At 41.5% G+C, this 17,850-nt stretch overlaps 2 protein-coding genes across 10 annotated transcripts in view; both read left to right on the top strand.

The window, feature by feature from the left end:
* MTM1 (myotubularin 1) overlaps positions 1-7,320 on the top strand; it is a 40,822-nt gene extending 33,502 nt beyond the window's left edge. For 6 of the 7 annotated variants that reach the window (XM_021406624.1, XM_021406619.1, XM_021406625.1 and 3 more), the window contains 4 exons: positions 1,797-1,889; positions 2,691-2,804; positions 3,101-3,277; positions 5,552-7,320. In XM_021406624.1, coding sequence (XP_021262299.1) covers positions 1,797-1,889; positions 2,691-2,804; positions 3,101-3,277; positions 5,552-5,719 — 552 coding nt within the window. In that variant the 3' untranslated portion in view covers positions 5,720-7,320. The remainder of the gene's footprint in view (positions 1-1,796; positions 1,890-2,690; positions 2,805-3,100; positions 3,278-5,551) is intronic. The other variant, XM_021406623.1, reaches the window with a different exon arrangement.
* Positions 7,949-17,850, top strand: part of MTMR1 (myotubularin related protein 1) — a 33,599-nt gene continuing 23,697 nt past the window's right edge. For 2 of the 3 annotated variants that reach the window (XM_021406617.1, XM_021406615.1), the window contains exons 1-4: positions 7,949-9,129; positions 11,539-11,644; positions 13,804-13,827; positions 17,172-17,247. In XM_021406617.1, the coding sequence (XP_021262292.1) occupies positions 8,657-9,129; positions 11,539-11,644; positions 13,804-13,827; positions 17,172-17,247 (679 nt within the window). In that variant the 5' untranslated portion in view covers positions 7,949-8,656. The remainder of the gene's footprint in view (positions 9,130-11,538; positions 11,645-13,803; positions 13,828-17,171; positions 17,248-17,850) is intronic. The other variant, XM_021406616.1, reaches the window with a different exon arrangement.

Raw genomic sequence — 17,850 nt, 5'->3', positions numbered from 1 at the left:
TGGGTAACCAGAGCAGTCTTTTTCTCTTGCCAGAAAATGTTATTTTTTCTACTAGTTAAGTAGGACTTTTAGACCCCTTCCAAGGAACTAGCTCAGTCTGCTGGGTCACCTCTGACAAACTGGCAGCAATGAGGGTGATTCTGCTAACAGTAATTTAATTGTTTTATTTTCTCAACTTGCTCTCTGAAATAGTACTCTTCAGAAATGGAAATTGAAGCAACTCCCCTTACCCATGTGTTGTTTTCTGACAGTACTGTATATTTTGATTTGCTGAGGTGTTAGGTTTATGGTTAGTAATAGCTTATATATAGTAACCAAATAGAAGCTTATGTGCTTCTTTTTTGGAGTGTTTGCAGCCTAAAAACTCATAATGCAACCAGAAAATATTTTGTTTATGCATGCTGTGCTTTGGTTTAGTAATTGATTGCTAGAACTGTGAGATCCAGTGGTGAGAACTAGGTACTGCAGTGCCTAAAACAAGTTAGCTGATAGGAGGGTTAGGTTTCAGGTTACCAGAGCTGCAGTTTGGATGCTGACTGCTTAACTCCTGCTGACATTTTCTACCTAATGAAGCACATGAGTAGTTTTGTTGTAGGAGAAGGATCCCCTACTCCAGCTTTTCTGTGTGTAGTGAATGTACTGTAGTATCCAGATTGCAACATGGCTTGCTAAGTGGAACGTCATTGTTCTAATAATGAATCCTATTACAAGAAATACGAGATATGGAATAAATTACAAATGATACTTGGGCCCATACTAATCTTTAGCTAGCAGTTTTAGGATCTTGCTAAAGTGGGCTTTCCTTACTGAACATGTAAGACTGCTAATAGATACCACTTAATTTAAACTGTGAAAACTGGAGAGCAGGGAGGGCCAATTTGTGTGTTTTGCCTACGGTGGTATTCTGCTAATTTACTACTGTTGACTAACTCTGGCTACAGTCCCTCATTCCCCTCTGATTCCTGCCATTCCGTTCTGTTTTTTCAAGTTGTCTTGTGCATCATTAGATATTACAGAGAACTGTGATGGTTTCATCACTCTTCGTGCCCTTAGGACGTTCTGCCTGCTATCTTACAGGCAGATTGACAACATCTTAGTTCAACATACATGCTTTTCCGTGGTGTCCTCCAGGCGAGTATGTTCAAGTAGAATTACAGGAGTTAAAGAACCTGTTTTCCTTGAATCCCAATCTGTTTTCAACTATCAAATGTGAAAAGAAAGGAAATTGCTTTTACTAAACTTAGGTTTTTTTTGTCTGTGAGGAGAATTCTTTTGAGTGTTACATTGGATGCTTTCTCAGAATAAGGTGGCTCACCCAAATTTGTAAAAATGTGCATTGATTTTCTGTCAAGAATATGAGCATTTATTTGAGCTCAGTGCTGTTCCGTATCTACCTCAGGGTGTGTCATCAGATTCAAGTGTGGAGATGGGAAGAGAAGATAGCGTAGATAGTTCCTGTGATACAGGTTCTCTAGAGGCTTAAATTACAAAAGAAGACAGAATATATGGCTTGCATTTTGATATTATGTAAACGTAGTTCCAAATATCTTATTTGTGATGTAATGAATGCTTTAACAATTCTGCTTTTCCAATAACTAGCACTTTGTTTTTTAATAACAGAACATCTTTGCAATAACTTTCCCTGAATCTCTACTCCATGATACAATTGCTAATTCTGAAAACAGGTTGCTCTGTTACAGAAGTGGTTATATTTCTATTGTAAAATAAGAAACAATGTCTATCAGCCATAAAATGGACTGTTCTGGTTAACAAGAGGCCCCACTGCTTCATTTCAGAGAATAGGACACGGTGATAAAAACCACGCTGATGCAGACAGATCGCCCATCTTTCTGCAGTTTATTGACTGTGTGTGGCAGATGTCTAAGCAGGTATGTTATGTCATTCTTCAGGTGGTAAGACTGTTAAGAGATTACTGAATTCGAAACCTAGATCTTTAAACAATCAATCAAAGGAAGTTTTTCAAGAGGACAGCATACCTCTCTGCCCTGACACTGTAGTCAGAAATAGCGTATTTGCTTTTAAGTCAGGCCATCTCTCTTCCCTACTTGTACAAGTGGTATACAAGCTGTGTCTATGCTGCTTGATGTCAGGCACTGGTCATGCATGCAAGGAGTGTGTACTGGAGGTTGTGACCAACTAGCTTAGTGTCGGGCCTGCTTGTTTCATTTCATCACTTCTTGTGAAGCTGTTCCTCCAAATACCTGGACAGTGTTGTTTCATCAAAGCCTGAAAAGGAAGCTTGGGAGGTGTTGACTGTTGTGATTTAAACATATCTTCAATAAGTAATGAAATGAAGCAGCCAACTTGATCTGTTTAGGGCCAGGAATTAGGAGCTAAACCCTTTTCTTGTATGATGTTGCACTATAAAGTGTGTAGTATGAATGTCTTAATCTTTCTCTGTAGTACATGTAAATGTAATGGTAACGATTCAGCATCGTATTCTTTTTAGAAAATAAAGGCAATTAGAACATTTTGAGTGCGTAGTTCTTAATGACTAGTTTAAGGAGATTGAACACTTGATGACTTCTGAACTCTTATTCTGCTAGGTAGTAATGAAAGCATTATCTTAAGTTTTTCTTAAATGTGTTCAGGCTTCTGAATGCCTTCCTTAGTCTCTTAAACTCTCTACTTTTGCAGTAAAAGAACAAATTGGCCTTTTCTGTTATTAGTTTCCTACAGCCTTTGAATTCAACGAACAGTTGCTGATTACAATCCTGGATCACTTGTACAGCTGCCGGTTTGGGACCTTCTTGTACAACAGTGAGTCTGTTAGAGAAAAAGAGGTCAGTCATACCACTGCTTGTTTCATTGTATTGCTGCATTGGCTCTAGATGATGACAAAAAATTTTGATTGTATTTTATTACGTTCCTTGTATGTTAGTGTTCTTGAATTGGCTTTATTCTCATTGCAGAATAGTTGCAATGCATGTCAAAAACTGTTTTCTTGTATTAGAAATATTCTTACTGTGCTTCGAAGTAAATCGTAAATGTCTTATTTTTAGAATGTAACTATGGCTTCTTTGATGGATTTCCTGATTCTGTGCAAACGCTTACAATTCTTATTTCAATTTCTTTTCAGAAAGTGACTGAAAAAACATTATCATTATGGTCTTTGATAAACAGTGAAAAATCTAAATACACCAATCCTTTTTATAGTAAAGAGCTAAATCGTGCTCTCTATCCAGTAGCCAGTATGCGTCACCTTGAGCTCTGGGTCAATTACTACATCAGATGGAACCCAAGAATTCGGCAACAAGTAAGTAAATTGTCTAAAACATACGAAATGCTTGGAGACTTTAGAAGTAGGTTTTTGTGTTAAAACTGATTTGTAGAACAGTATCTGTAATACACCCTTTTTCTTTATTTTTTAATACATGCTGTTTGTAAGGATGGGAGGAGGAAAAAAGATGAAAATGCTGATTTAAGTGGTGGGGTTTTCTGTTGTCTGTTCTAATCACCCGAGTCTTCTCAGAGCACAGAGCTGATTTCACTGCTTAGTATCAAGTCATCTTCAAATTCTTTCTGTCCCCTTTCCTTGGGAGTACATTCTTAATGGTATTGGATGTTACTGGAGGGTGAATGGCAAGACTTAGTGCTTACTGAACCCTGGAGAGTAAAAGTGTTGGCATCACAAGTATGTTTCATTGCATTTGCCTTTTCTTTCTCCCTTTTCTGGCAGAGCATACAAAGACGTTTACAAAGTAAGATGACCTTTTCAGTTAGTCTTCTAAAACTGCTGTCTGTATTGATGGCTTATGACAAGTTTTGGTTTGTTTTTTGCTAAAACTTTGACCCAACATGATTTACACTGTGTAAACACTGGAAAAAAGCTGTTACTGATAATTTTACAAGTAAATCAGATTACTAATTCAGGAACGCTTTTATCAAATTACATGTAAGCTTGTTCTGGGCTTTTAATGGTCGATATACGAGTGTTCAGTTTTTGTTACAGTCTTACTAAAAATCTAGGCAATGTGGCATATAAAGATAGTGTACAGAGACTTATTTGTCCTGTTCAACAAGCTGCATAGTTTTGAGTAGGAGAAGACAGAGGAGCAATTTCTTTGACAGCAGCAGTGTTCACAGTCCAGATTCTGGAATGAATCAGGAGTTTTCAAGCAATGCAGTTCCTTTTCTGCAGCTGATGTGTATTATTTACAGCACTCCAGAGGCTGGGAGAGAGCCAGACAGTATGCTATATTTTGTTTAAGTATGTTGCCAGTTTTAATTTCAAGTTCTCGTTTAAAGCTTCTGTTGCTTGCTGTGAAGGATGAAGGCATTTTGTAAAAAGTGAATGCAAAGATTAAATTTAGAATGTGAAGGATTATAGGGCATGCAAATTAGCTATAAATCTACTTTGAAATTGTCTTTGCCTTTATTCAGGAAAGGTTTTTGGCAGTAGTTTCCTACTAGAAGTGCAGACCTGTGTGGTAGTATTCTATGCTTCTGCTAGTGGTCCCTCATTTTCAGCATATTTAAGTACAAAACACAACATATTGTCCTCTTGCACATGAAACTTATGCATCATGTTAAGTATCTGAGTAGTGAACGTGTGGCATATACCAGTTTTTTTAGATTACCCCTTTAGTGCTGTGACATGGAAGCATGCTGGGAGCATCAGACTTGTGTCTTGTGAAGAGTCTAGTCTGTCACAAGTAGCATCGTTAATCCTACATCTCTCATCCTCTTCGAAACTAGATTCAGTCATTGATCCAGCTTCCACATTTGCTTCAATATTTATTACCTCCCTTATCTGGGGTGCATAGTGAATGCTGTGTCTGAGAGTCACTAGTTCAGCTGATTTGGGGTATTTAAATTTGCTTCTTCAACTTTGTTGTTAATAACTCTGTGAGAGGTTAATTGTGAAGCAGTAGTAACTTTTTGTCAGGTAGATAGGACAAAGTAAGCTCAGGCTCTGGATCTGCTTTGGGCATCTGTAAAAAAGTAAGCTAAGCTTAAAATAGATATTGTTAAGGTACTCTGGCTGTGAGTGGTCTGAAAGCTCAGGCAGTTGGTTTTTAAACATATTCAAGTCTATTCTGAGAATTTGCTAATAAAGCTTTATGTTTATTTTTTCATTTACGCACAGTTGCAAAGTTACTATTTAAGCACTGAAGTAAACTTTCAGTAAAGGTAGTTCCTTAAACTGAAGATTTCATCTTTGTTTGATCAGCAGAGCCAAAGATCTGTAGTTGGGCTAACCACTTTTTTTAGGGAAGAAAAAACATTTAAACTCTGCAATCTAAAACCTTTTAAATCAAGAAGAGAAAAGCTGTGGAGGAGATAATCACACCTATATAAACACACCGTATTAGATAATAATCTCTGGGAAATTCTGACCGATTTTTATTGAGGAAGACCTATTTTGTAAAGCAGGGTTTCTCTTTGGTTGAAAACGGTTTGAACCCAGAGGGCTCTTGCATTATAGAAATAAATAGCTTGGTAATCCAAGAAAAGACAAATACTACAGCAACGTGTGTAGATGTACTTGGACTACAGTGATAAAGGACTAATACAGATCTCTTTCTAGCAGCCAAATCCAGTGGAGCAGCGTTACATGGAGCTCCTTGCGTTGCGAGATGATTATATGAGGAGACTTGAAGAACTGCAGATCACAAATAACTCTAAGATATCCAACTCATCAGCCTCGTCAACGTCTCCCTCACAAATGATGTCCCAAGTACAAACGCATTTTTGAAGAAAATGTTGGCTTCTTTCTATAGCGTAATAGCAAGTGGTGCTTAACATAGATCTAGAGTATAAAGAAGAGTATTTTAATGCCTTACGTTAGATTGTCCTAACACAAAGTATTCTAGACTGTCTTCATTCGAGGAGGACTTCAAAACAAAACCAACTCTTCCATTACGTGCCTTTCAGAACCTGCGAACTGGGAACATGAATAATTCAACTTTTAGTGATGGAGTGCTTTAAGAGTTATTTTGGAAAGTCTGGTACAGTTGAAATGAAATCGATGTATTGTTTTCATAAGAATGCTTTAATTTATTACACTGTAGGTCTGTTCTTCCTGTAAGGGAATTCATGCTCAGTCTCGGATGTTGTGAATAAAACGCATTAACATAAAGAGGAATATTCACATTGAGTAAAAGTAGGCATGTGTCTATTCCTGTTAGGAATAAGGCTGTGGACCTCGTGAGGGAAAAATAAATTATGTGGTAAGATTTCAGAGAGAAGTGTAAAAATTTTCTGGTTATCTGAGAATTCCAAATTTTCTTGCTTCAAAATAAATGAAAAGATGGAAGGAAATACTCTGATAAACTTCCGGTTAAACAGTGCAGATAGCCCAGTAGGTATCAAAAGAAATAATTTTTTAATTGTATTTTTTTAACAGATGACCGTTGCACTGGATTCTGAGGGGTCCTGTTTTGGTTAACTGTTGAGCATTGCAGTGTATTATGAATTATCACTGTTGGCTGTATTGGCTTCTTGGATTAATACAGAACAAAACATTTTTAAATAGGGCTTATATAATTAAAAACAGATGCACAGGGACATTGTTTAAATATCCAGCATCAGCCATTGTATTAAAGCTTGAGTATGTCTTACAAAAATAAATGTGCCTGTTTAGAAGAGCTTTTATACCAAAGTAGGCAAAAAAAAATATATAACAGTTCTGAATACTGTTGAAAACTTGTAAATTTATAAGTTTTCTGTTCAGTGTATATTTAACTTCTGTTTAATGAATTTATTCTTAAATATTTAAGGGACTTCAGTATATGAGATTTGCATATAGTGTGTGCACTTACATTGAACCTTCCACTGAGTTCTAGTTTGAGGTCTTTATTTCAGAGGCATTTTGTAAACCTTTAACTTGTTCTTTTCAGGTATTTTTTTAATAGTTGCAAGCATTTCTTATGACAGACGGACCTTGCTACTTGATATTTAATTAGGATTTCACATTCACACAAGTTCAATGATATTCAGGCAATCCAGGAAATTTTGCGATTCTGAATCTGTAGAGGGCTCTGATATTGTTATTTTAAATGAGATGTTTTGATGCTTGAGGCTTCTGTCACTGTAAATTATTGTACATGCGGTGAGTTTCGATCAGCAGGATATAATAGTATTATATATAAATTAAGTTTTCTGTAAGTATACATAATATAGTTTATTAGAAATTCTGCGAGTTTATAAATGTGTAAATATTTTGCATATGAAAACTAAGTTTAAAGCTATAATTGCATAAAGTAAGTCAAAATTTAGAGGACATCTGAATATTTTTAGGAACGGTATTTTTTCAAAGGAATAAAAGTGTCCCGCCTCTTGATTTGATTCAGTTGATACACTGAGTTGCACTATTTTGTTTTTTCAGGGAAGCTCAGAGCATACTGCATGTGTGTTCTACATACATATGACTTATTTTTGTCCTCTAAATTTCATTCTCCCTTCAGTATTTTTTGCTGCGTTTCCAAAATAACATGAAATGCCGTGATCCCCAAAGCTTGGCTTGTTGAGGTGAACAAGATGCATTTGTATCGGATGAAGGAAGATTCTCGACTGAGATACACTTTTGAAAACTATGCATACTCTGGTATATTTGCCTTTTACTTGAGGTTTATATATGTACATAGATACATAGACATAAAGCTAATTTTATTAGAATATTTAATGTTTCTGTGTTTGAGTTGAATGCATTGGTGACATCTCTGAGCAGTGTGGAGAAGTTCAGAAAATATAATTTTACTGTGTAAACACTACATGAAAACCTATTGCGTGTGGGAAAGCATATTGTAATGGAAAGGATCTTTATGCACTTAGTTCATTGCATATAGTCCATTCTTCATATTTCTGGTTTGGTTGAATGCCATTCTTAGAAGCTCTAGCATACCTGTATTTGGGCTTGTTTTGTTATTTTCAAGTCAGCAAATAAGATACTACTTTTTAATTGTGTTGTCATGGCAATATTAATGACGCAAACATAGGGATGTTTTTAATCCATACCTTCTGGAAAATACTACTCTGGAGCTATTGTGAATGTAGGCACACAAGCGGATCAATGTTAAGAAGAAGCTCCTTTCCATTCACATGAGGATTTGAGCTGTCATTCTGCAGTGTGCTGCGAGCACATACAGCGTGTCTGTACGGAGCCTCCCCGTGCCCTCTGCTGTGCTGCTGGGTTCTGCCTGGCAGTTAGCGTGTTACCTTCAGTTCCTTCCATGCTGCAGCTGTCCCAGCCAGAACAGACAGCGGGAAGTTCCTGAGGTGCTGAAGGAGGAAGTTATGAGCAATGAATGCTTTTTTTGGGAGAGGGGAAGGGAAGGAGAGCTGAGGTGTAAAGAGCAGCTGCTGTACATACCTAATCTCTGTGAAATACTGATCTATGTTTCTGTGTTTTTGCTGTATTTTTTTTGTATTTTTCCCTCCACGGACCTGAGCGGATCACCCCGTTTTGTACTGGGAAGTTATTGCAGAATGCCTTCTTTATTTGCTGTATGCCTTATCCATCCCAGCATCACCGTTATGAGTGTACCTACGAAAGATTTGCGTACTACCTCCTTTGGACGTATGTTTAAACTCTGCCTTGGGCTCGATTTGCGCCGTTTTTCCTTTGGTCTGGCATTTGTGTCGCGCTGGAGCCCAGGGGCTCTGCAGCAGCAGCACCGTGGGGCGCCCCGCCATGACAGAGCCGCTCTGGAGCGGGGCGCGAGGGGAGGCCGAGCTCCGTCTGCTCTGTGTGCGCGTGGAGAAAAAAAGAAATAAAGATGTCCCTTTTCAACCACTCGCCTCCTTCAGCCGCTTCCCTCCGGCCGGGCCTGCTCCGCTCGCGCCCGGCGCCGCCTTCCCGCTCCGCGCGGGGCCGCTGCCCGCCCTCCCGGCGCCGCGGAGGCCTGTGGGTAAAGCCCCGCCGCCAGGTGACAGCTCTCGGCCGCCGCCGGGGCCCGGGCTGAGGCGGCAGGGCCGGGCCGGGCGGGAGGCCGCCATCCCGGCGGCGCGGGGCGTCCCGCCGGCGGCCGGAACCATGGAGCGGGCGGCGGCGGCGGCCGGGCCGGCGGCGGAGGGCGGCGTTGTGAGCCGAAGGGCCGCGCGGGCTGGGGCTGGCGCGGCGGCGGGGGCCGGTTCGCGGCAGGCCAGCACCGAGACGCTGGACAGGTGAGCGGGCGGGCGGGCACCGCGCTGCGCCTCCCGCGGCCTGCGCTGCCCTGCCCTGCCCTGCCCTGCGCTGTGCGCGGGGCCGCGGCCTCCGGGGCCTCCCCCCGCCGCCGGGCCGGGGCCGCGGGCGGGTGCGCGGGGCCGGGGATCGGCCGGCGCTTCCAATCTGCGCCTTTATTTTTGTCCGGTCGCGCTAACAAACGGCGGATTTTTCTCTGTCAGTGCGCTGGCCCTTGTCAAAGTTTCCTGCCTGCGGTTGTGTGCTTCTCGCGATTAGCGTCATCGGTGCGGTGAAGGCTGGGGCTGCCGGCAGGATTTTGGCTGGGGTTTGGGGCACCTACGTAATTTCTCATCTTTCCTGAGGCGGTTCTCCTTTTGCAGCCGTTTGTTCTGTTGGCTGTTTCTTGCAGGCGCGGATGCGCGTATTTCTCCTCGGGCTGCGCGGCTCGGTGGGTGGGCAGGTGCTGGGGGCAGGCGCAGGGCTCGGCTGGAATAGCCTTACACAGAGCGGAACCAGCGGGAATTCCCCCCGGTTGTGGGAAGGAGGTTAAGAATTATTCCTAGATTCCGTCTCTGTGTTCTGTCGCTTTTCTTTTCGGAGAAACCTTAACGTTATAGGAAAGCTAGAAGTCCTTGCTAAGAAGCCTGTCCATCACTGAAATACACATCTTTTATTCCTTGCTTTCTTGCTTCTTATCTCAGTTTTCATTTCCCCCTTGTTGAACCCTGGAACAGTTTCGGTGCCGCTATGGCTGTACCACGGAGAGCCATGGTGTGTGACCTGGGCTGGAGCGGCAGGAGCCCCGGGCACGGCGCTGCCCACCCGCGGGGTGCTGAGTCCCACTGCCGGGCTGTGCTGCACCAGAGCTGGGCACCTCCACTGCTCCTCTGCTGGGATCGAGCTGGCGGGGCCTGCTGAAGATCAGCCGCAGAGAGATCTTTTTCTTAATTAACAAGTAAACGCTTCTTTGGAACAAGCTTAGGCTAACCCTAAAGAGATATAGTAGAATTCAAGAGATGTGAAGGAAGGTGAAATAAACCAGCTCGGCAGAGGATTACTGCAGATATCTAGCTCACGAACTCTTTGCAAAACTTAGGTGAAAGTTTCTTTAAGTAAATTTGGACTCAAGTCCAGTACTGCCCTCAGGTTTTGGAGGATGTTGCTCGTTCAGGCAGGAATGTCATCAATGCTGCACTTGCAAAATAGCGTTTTGTGATTTGGTCATGTATGATTTTGCAGGTAGACAGCCACTAAAATTTGTCAGAAAAGTTCTTAAAGATCTTTAATTTCAGGCTACACATACCTGCCTGTCCTAGGAGAGCTAGCATGAGAAAAGGCCTCTGGCTATGCAGGAGTTTGTCATCTTGTGCCATTATCCCACCTGCCTGACATCCCAGTTGTGCGCGTGTTCTGCTGTGTCTGTGTACAGAGTGGTTTGCTTCTGTGTCACAGGATGCTCAGAGAATCCAAAGTTAGTTTGTGAAGTAATTTTAAAAATGAATTTAAATGTTCTGTTTGCATTTGACTTGGGAACAAGCTTCACAACTGCACGAGTGCCTAGCAAACCTGTTTGGAGGAGTGGCAGTTATCTCCTGTGTGACCTGAGCCTGCAGTGGTGCACAGGTTCCCCAGCCTTCCCGCCTTCCTGTGGGGCAGGCCTGTTTTGGGGCAGTGCTGGTGCACCTCACCACGGCTGGCAGCTGCACCTCACTGCTGCTGCTCTGAAACTTGTAAGCCACACTGGTTCTGGCAGCTGCTCTCCAAACGTGTCATCTCCGATGCAGTGCAGTTCTGCTGTTAGATGCCTTGTCTGTAGGGTTCTTGTAGACATCTGACTCTGGGAAAGCTGGTCATGAACATTATTTGGAGATTATTATATGAACATATAAAAAATGCGGCTAAATAGAAACTGCTCTTTAGAAAATATGTATTTTCTACGTCTAATGTTAGTATAGAATGCAACACAGCAGTAGTTTGCAGTTTTAAGTGCTAGCATAGAGTGGTTTGATTTTAAGGAGGATTTACTAAACAATCGGGAAATAGCAATAAAGGTGAGTATGAGAAGTTTCCTGTTAGTTATCCAATTCATTCCCTGGGTGGCTCTAAGAAAAGAATGTGTGAGCACTGGGAAAAGAATTGTACTTGGGTAAGGAAACCAACATTTTCGTAAGGTCCGAGGACCATAAGCATACTTGTGTCCTATTGACAGCTCTGCGTCTCTGATGAGATCCTCTAAAATTCTTTTATCTTATTTGTTCACCGAAATAATTGTGTTCTGCCCACAAATAAACCTGGTTTGTATAATGTTAACGCTCGTTTACGGCCTTGTTTTGTATTGCTGTGCCATGTAATTCTCAATATACATTTTGAATGATTGCTAAATGTCGTTACATATTCTGTTTCTGTAGCCCTACGGGATCGCACGTTGAATGGTGCAAGCAGCTGATAGCTGCAACCATTTCCAGTCAGATCTCTGGCTCTGTCCCTTCGGAAGGCATGTCCAGAGACTACCGGGTAAGTGCCCTGAGCAGAGCGTTCGTTCGTTTCGGGTGAGAGCGAGTGGTCAGGAAAGCCCTTGCTGCGTTGAGTGTCAGGTCAGAAGTGCTTGAGTGACCTCGGGATGTTCCACAACTAGAAGCGTCTTGTTTGTGCGTGGGAATCTTTTGAATCTGTTCTGTGCTTTCCTCCGTAGTTAGAAAAGTGGCATTGAAGTGTACAGGAAAATTAGAAATTGTTCTAAGTGAAATGCTAAGAATGACTTGTCTTCCCTTTTGATTACTACATTTAAAAACAAAAAAAAACCCAACAGCTAAAGTAAATTAATAATTGCAGGTTGAAATTGCTACAGGCTTGTGTTGTTTGGAGTACCAAACTGATCTCTCTAGATTACACAAAAAATTAAGGAAATGCATACATCTTTATTACTGTTCAACGAATGTTAATGATCATCATTTTTCGTTGGATTTGACCAGAGAGAGAGAAATTAATATCAAACAAAACAACATCACTTTTTTTGTTCCTTCCCAGCAATATTTTTGTCATTAATGATTGCAGAGCATACTTTACCTAGTGGGTTTCGTTATGCTTTTTACATCTGTTCTTTTGTGCTCGTTTGCTGTTTCCAGTATAGAGACAGTTAATGGAGCTTGTCTGAGAACACGGCAAGTCACCGGTGTGAACAAATGCAGGCTGCTGCTATCTGGGGCGCAGAAAGCACTTGCTGCTTTTGTCCTAGATTTAAAAGAATTTTAGATCCGTGTCAAATGACCAGATGAAGGTGTTACTTTTCTTGTTTTTAACTAGATTTGAATGTATTTGCTAACAAACTCTATGATTAAAAGTTTGCTGTCCAGAACCGATGTATTTCAGATTCCGTGACTGCAGATCAGAATCAGCCCACGCTTGAAGATAAATTCTACAATGTTTCTAACCATGGTCTGTTTAAAGATTCCCTTCAGAGAGTTTGGCATCGCTGGTGCTGCCAGCAGCTTGCCCCCATGAAGGATGGGCAGCTCTCAGGTCACGGCTAAGATCTTGGACGGAGCGCTGTGGCGCGCTGCGTTAAGCTGTCAGGGCTCTGTGCCGTGCAGATCAAGGACTTTGTTGTGGTGAAACGTGCCCAGTTTGCCTCTGAGTTACACGGCATTCCTCTGGAGTAAGGAGCCCTTGTGTTCCCAGTAGTTTCATTCTCTGTTGCAAACTCACCTTGGACATTACTTAAGAGGACTAAATCTTTTGAGGCCCAATTAGATGTGTTTGTCTTTGTTTCTTAGAAATCAAGGAACAAAAAAATAAGCCTTCTGGTATTCGGAATTTGTGTGTAAAAAAAGTTGTATTTGCCATTATTGCATTGCTGTGATTTGAGCTCCCCTATTTGTGCATAATGCCATATAATTTTTTTGTCTTTATTTAAATCTGGGACCTGAATGTTGTCTGTGCTTTAGGAAAGGCTTTCCTTTGCACTTGGCATCCGTGGAGGCTCAGCGGTACTGCAGGTGCTCAGTGGGTACCGCTAACAGCTGCCTGGGTAGCATAGATCCGGAAACACTGGTGCTGTACACTCAGCATTAAGAAACAAACACAGAGTCCTCATCTTTAGGAGAAAGGCGGGTGCCGTTGGCTCGCTGGGAAGGAAGGGTCCCACCTGGTGAGCACTGAGCGAGCCGGGAGCAGCGCGACGGCGCGGGGCTCTGCCTGGTGCTGCTGCTGGAGGAGCAGTGCAGGTGGCGGCAGCTGGGAGCGGCTGCCTTCAGAGATAAGTTGAGAAGAGCCGCAGCTGTCTTTGTTTTGCCTTTTGAATCCAAAAGATGCGGGGCTGTGTTTCGTCGTCGTTACTGCAGGCTTGTTATTTTCACCTCAGAGGATTACCGGGCTCGCTCTTCTCTTGTCATAGCAGCCCTGAATAAAAGAGTGACTAGGAGTAAGTTCTTCAAAGGAATTTGGCATTTGTTTCATCACTAAATGGAAGTGGCCAGCGTACTTTCAAAGCAAAATAATTCTGCAACTAGGAGCTGCTATATGTACATAGGGTTGTTTTGTTTTGCTTTTAAATTCAACTGTAATGAATATGCTTGGAAATAGAGTTCTTCTGAAAATCTGACGAATGCTATAATACCTTTAATGAATCAAAGCTGTGCGTTTTATTGGATAACATGTTGTATTTTAACTGACAGGTGTACAGGAGGCCTGATATTCGGGTAAGGTTACCTGTGGCAAGTAGTAAAACGGCCTCCTGCCTGTTTGTCCTTCGTGCTGTGTGACATCTTGGTGTGTCGAGCGTTCTTCTTTACGTCATTAATGGTTTTTATGAACCACTCAGACCATTTTGCTATGCAGTGCAACAGCTTCTTTGCCACAGAAATGCTTCGTATCCGTCACTGTGTTTTCATAAGCAATAAAAGTCAACGTGTGAGAAAGCGGTATGTTTAAATTACGTTACAAATGTGCAATACTAACTTCAGTATTATTGCATTAATTTTGACAGAATGGATGCTTGCAGCTGAGGCTTACGTGCTTCTGACTGCAGAGTACTGTATGAGCTCCTCTAACGCAGTGTCTGCATTGAAGAGTGGTAGTGGATAAAAGCGGTGCATCTTTGTCCAGCCTGTTTAAATAAGATTCACATTCATGCGTGCTTTTGTATGTGCGTTACCTTCATTGCCTCAGTCCCGTTGTGGAATGGGAGGTTGGCTTTGAAGTTGGATGCTAGTGCAACGACCTGCATCTTTTTAATGACAATTGTGTAGGTCTTGCCTATTCTTCATTGTTTTCTTGTCCCTCAGCAGCATGTATAGAGTGAGAAATGATCTGGACAGCGTTCTGACATTGTTCATGAAATGCGTCTAACGCTGCTGTTCAAACAAAGAGCTCTTGTTGGGTCTCACACCAAGAGATGAAGTCTGAATGATGTCTTTTTCTTATCTGTTGCTTACATATTGAAAATGATGTGTTTAGTCAACGTTCACAAGTTGATTTCTTCTTTTTTTCTTTTTTTAATAGTAGGCCCTTGAAATGATTGTCGGGGGATGAGTAACAGAAATGGATTGTTTTCCATCGGTTTTTCTTTGCCCTTTGTAAGGGCTTTGATCTCGGGATGGTCTGCTGTGCTTCTCTGTCCTCCGTTGCTTTACAGATCTGTTGGTGTGTTTGCTGGTGCTTTTCCTAGTTTCCTCTCAGGGATCACAGTGTCTACTTCAATTTCAGAAGCAGCATTTGTGCGGTTGGAATTTAAGCAACTTCCATTTATCAGAATTCAGTCGATGCTTAGATGCCAGGAATTCTTTATAATTTGAAAGGTTTTTTTGATCATTATTATTTTTAAGTGCTTGTAGAGTCCAAATTATCTGAAGCTATTCTTCTTTCTTCTGGGGGAGCTCCGTAGAAGTACTGTTAAAAGAAAAATTGACGTTAGCAAACAGTCATAAATTTAGACTGAGTCTGGATTTAGTCTTGCAAGTGAGAAGTTTGCATGCGGGCCGGGAGTACTGGAATGTCACAAACACAGCTTGTCTCTAGTTAATGCTGAAAGAAGATGGAAGAACAGTTCTGGCTGAACGTGGCAAAGCAATTACTTCATTTGACCCAGTGACATCTGTGCTTCTACCTGGAGTGCATAGGGACATGATGTTTATTAGAGGGATTTAATAAGCGTTCAGGGTTTGCTGCCATTATGATGCTCTATATGTGTATATATATGTAAAAGAGTGACTCATTTGCATTATTTTGCTCCGAGGAGTAATTGTAACTTCTTTAAAGTTACTGAGTCGGCTTCACAGCAACGCAGAAGTTGCTGGAAAAATGTGAAACCATAAAACTGAAAATTAATTAAAACATGCCTTATACAGTATCGTATTTCTAAAGTTGACTGAATAATTCTATTTGAACTATTTTTTCCTTGAAAGACTGCATGACTTTTGTCCTAATGCTACCATTGCAAGCCGTACTCGATTTCTTCTATTTATAAGCATGTGGCGTACCTTGAATTCGTTTTCTTCACTATGAAGTTGTTTGTCTTAAAAAGACAGTACATACTTTCCTTTTTTATGTGTACCAGCCCGGTCTCTTAACGTGAAAAAGAGGGTAAACTTTGAATTCTTTGTTGTGCCAAATAACATGAAGTGGATAGCCCCAGTAGCTTGGAATCTGTTGTGTGGAAAGGGTTTTGTGCCAGGAGCGGGGAGCTCTGGAGATCAAAGCTGGAGTTAAAGTATATGCTGTCTCTTTAAGGAAAGAAAAACGAGGGGGAAGCAAGAAAAGATTCTGTCCTTTCACCTGTTGTGTGCATGATTTTTCCTGTTACTTCTCTCTTGCCCTACTGCTGCCTCATGCAATGCAGGAGATGCAGGATGGACACAATGGCTATCATTCTGAAGCAGAAGCTGATCAGGTGGCAAGTTTTACTCATCTTTCATTCGTTAACTGTGTAGCCAGGTACTATATGCTAGTACGGGACATAGAGACCTCGTATTTCTCGTTTGTAGAGGATCTGTAGAAAGTCTTTAGCATGTTGAGTGGTTATATGCCAGGTGGGGTCTTGATCTGATGGCATGTGCTCCCACCATTGCACATGAGGCCCCGTGTGACAGCGCACTGCCCATCTGAGTTTGTGAGTGTCGGCTCCTTGTCTGCGTGTCATCTTCTTTGTGACTGGGTGCTACATACAAAAATCTGGTAGTAACCAAGAAAATATAAAACCCAACATCAATTTAAATGTTTTCAGAAGTTACTTAATACAGGCGTGCAGTAGTTTTTTGGAGGCAGGCCGATCCTACCAGTTATTTGTATGTGGATCAGAGCTGTAATACAAGGGAAGACTATTTGTTCGTTATAAAATAGCCCATTATATTTACTCTCATCCAAGAGGTACAAAATTGAAACCTTAATGTCTCCTCATGTTGACGAGAAAGAGCTCCATTTCTCACGTGGCCCTTAAAAGTCCCACAAACCTTTGTGTTGTTAATTAAATTTTTTAGTGAATCTTAGCTGCCAGCAGAGGACCCAGAGGATCAATCTTGTGTCGTTCGGGAATGGGGCCACTTACCTACAGGAAAATTTGTGAACTAGCCCTTATTTTAAAATCACTAATTGTTCTTCTGTATTTCATTTTGACTTCGTTCTTAATCTGACCTTCTGGACCCACAGCTCCCATAGTGGACCTCTTCCATACAAGAGCTTGCTGGGGTGTTTCCGACTGCTATTAGAAAATAATAGCTGCTTTCAGCAAAAGGCTAACAAATTAATAGCTGCAGATTTGGGCTGGTATTGCTCATATTTTCCTATGCTATATGTAGCCAGCATGTGAAACTAATTGTTGCGCAAACGCTGTGTTACTAATATATCACTAACGTATCTGTCTGTGTAATATTTATAGCACCACATCTTGCCTCTTTAATACGGTACTGTGTGATACAATTGTGCCTTATAAAAAAAGATGCACTTCTTGTGTTCTGGTAATCTAGTAGTTAAAGCACTTTTCATCAAAATATATCGATGCAGTGCAGATGGAAAGTGAGATTTACTCATAGTTTTGGGTTTCTGCCAGGCGCTGCGGGATGGAAACAAACTAGCACAGATGGAAGAGGCTCCGCTTTTTCCTGGAGAATCAATCAAAGTTATTGGTAAGCACGCTACCAAGAACTACACTGAATTCTATTAATTCGCTAGTTTGTTTACTTAAAAATAGAATATTATTTCCCTTTGTGTTTTGTTCTTTTAATGTCTTGCCATTTTGGATTAGGAGATGTGATGTGGATTTCTTTTCTTTGTCTTTTAAGTCCAAATGTAAACTTGAGAGAGTAATCAGTTCAAGAAGATGACTCGGTCCATTTCGATGAATCATTTTATTTCTAGGGTGACTTTGTTCCATGCTGGGTACACGGGTTGTGTTTCTGCTCAGAGTTGCTGAGAATACTTCATAGATTCAAAAGTTATGAATTGTGATAGCAAAGAACAGAAAGTTCCATAAAACTTCATCTCTGGTTCTTCATGAGATTTATTTCGCTTTGGCCTATGATGGCAAGCTCTGCCTTAGCAGTACAGTACTTGCCTAGAAAACAGCATGCAGTCTTTCACATAAAAGCATACGTGAAGACATGGCATATAACTGACTATCTTTGAGGTCAGTTCCATGCTCGTCAGTAATTAGCATTTGCATGCTCTCTCTCAGAGGTGAGTGGGGGTGCTTTACCTGCCTGCCCTTAGAGCCGTGCACACCTGCTGAG

Source organism: Numida meleagris, chromosome 8, assembly GCF_002078875.1.
Source record: "Numida meleagris isolate 19003 breed g44 Domestic line chromosome 8, NumMel1.0, whole genome shotgun sequence".
Classification (NCBI taxonomy): domain Eukaryota; kingdom Metazoa; phylum Chordata; class Aves; order Galliformes; family Numididae; genus Numida; species Numida meleagris.
The sequence above is the reverse complement of the archived record's forward strand: the minus strand, read 5'-3'. Positions and strand labels throughout refer to the sequence as shown.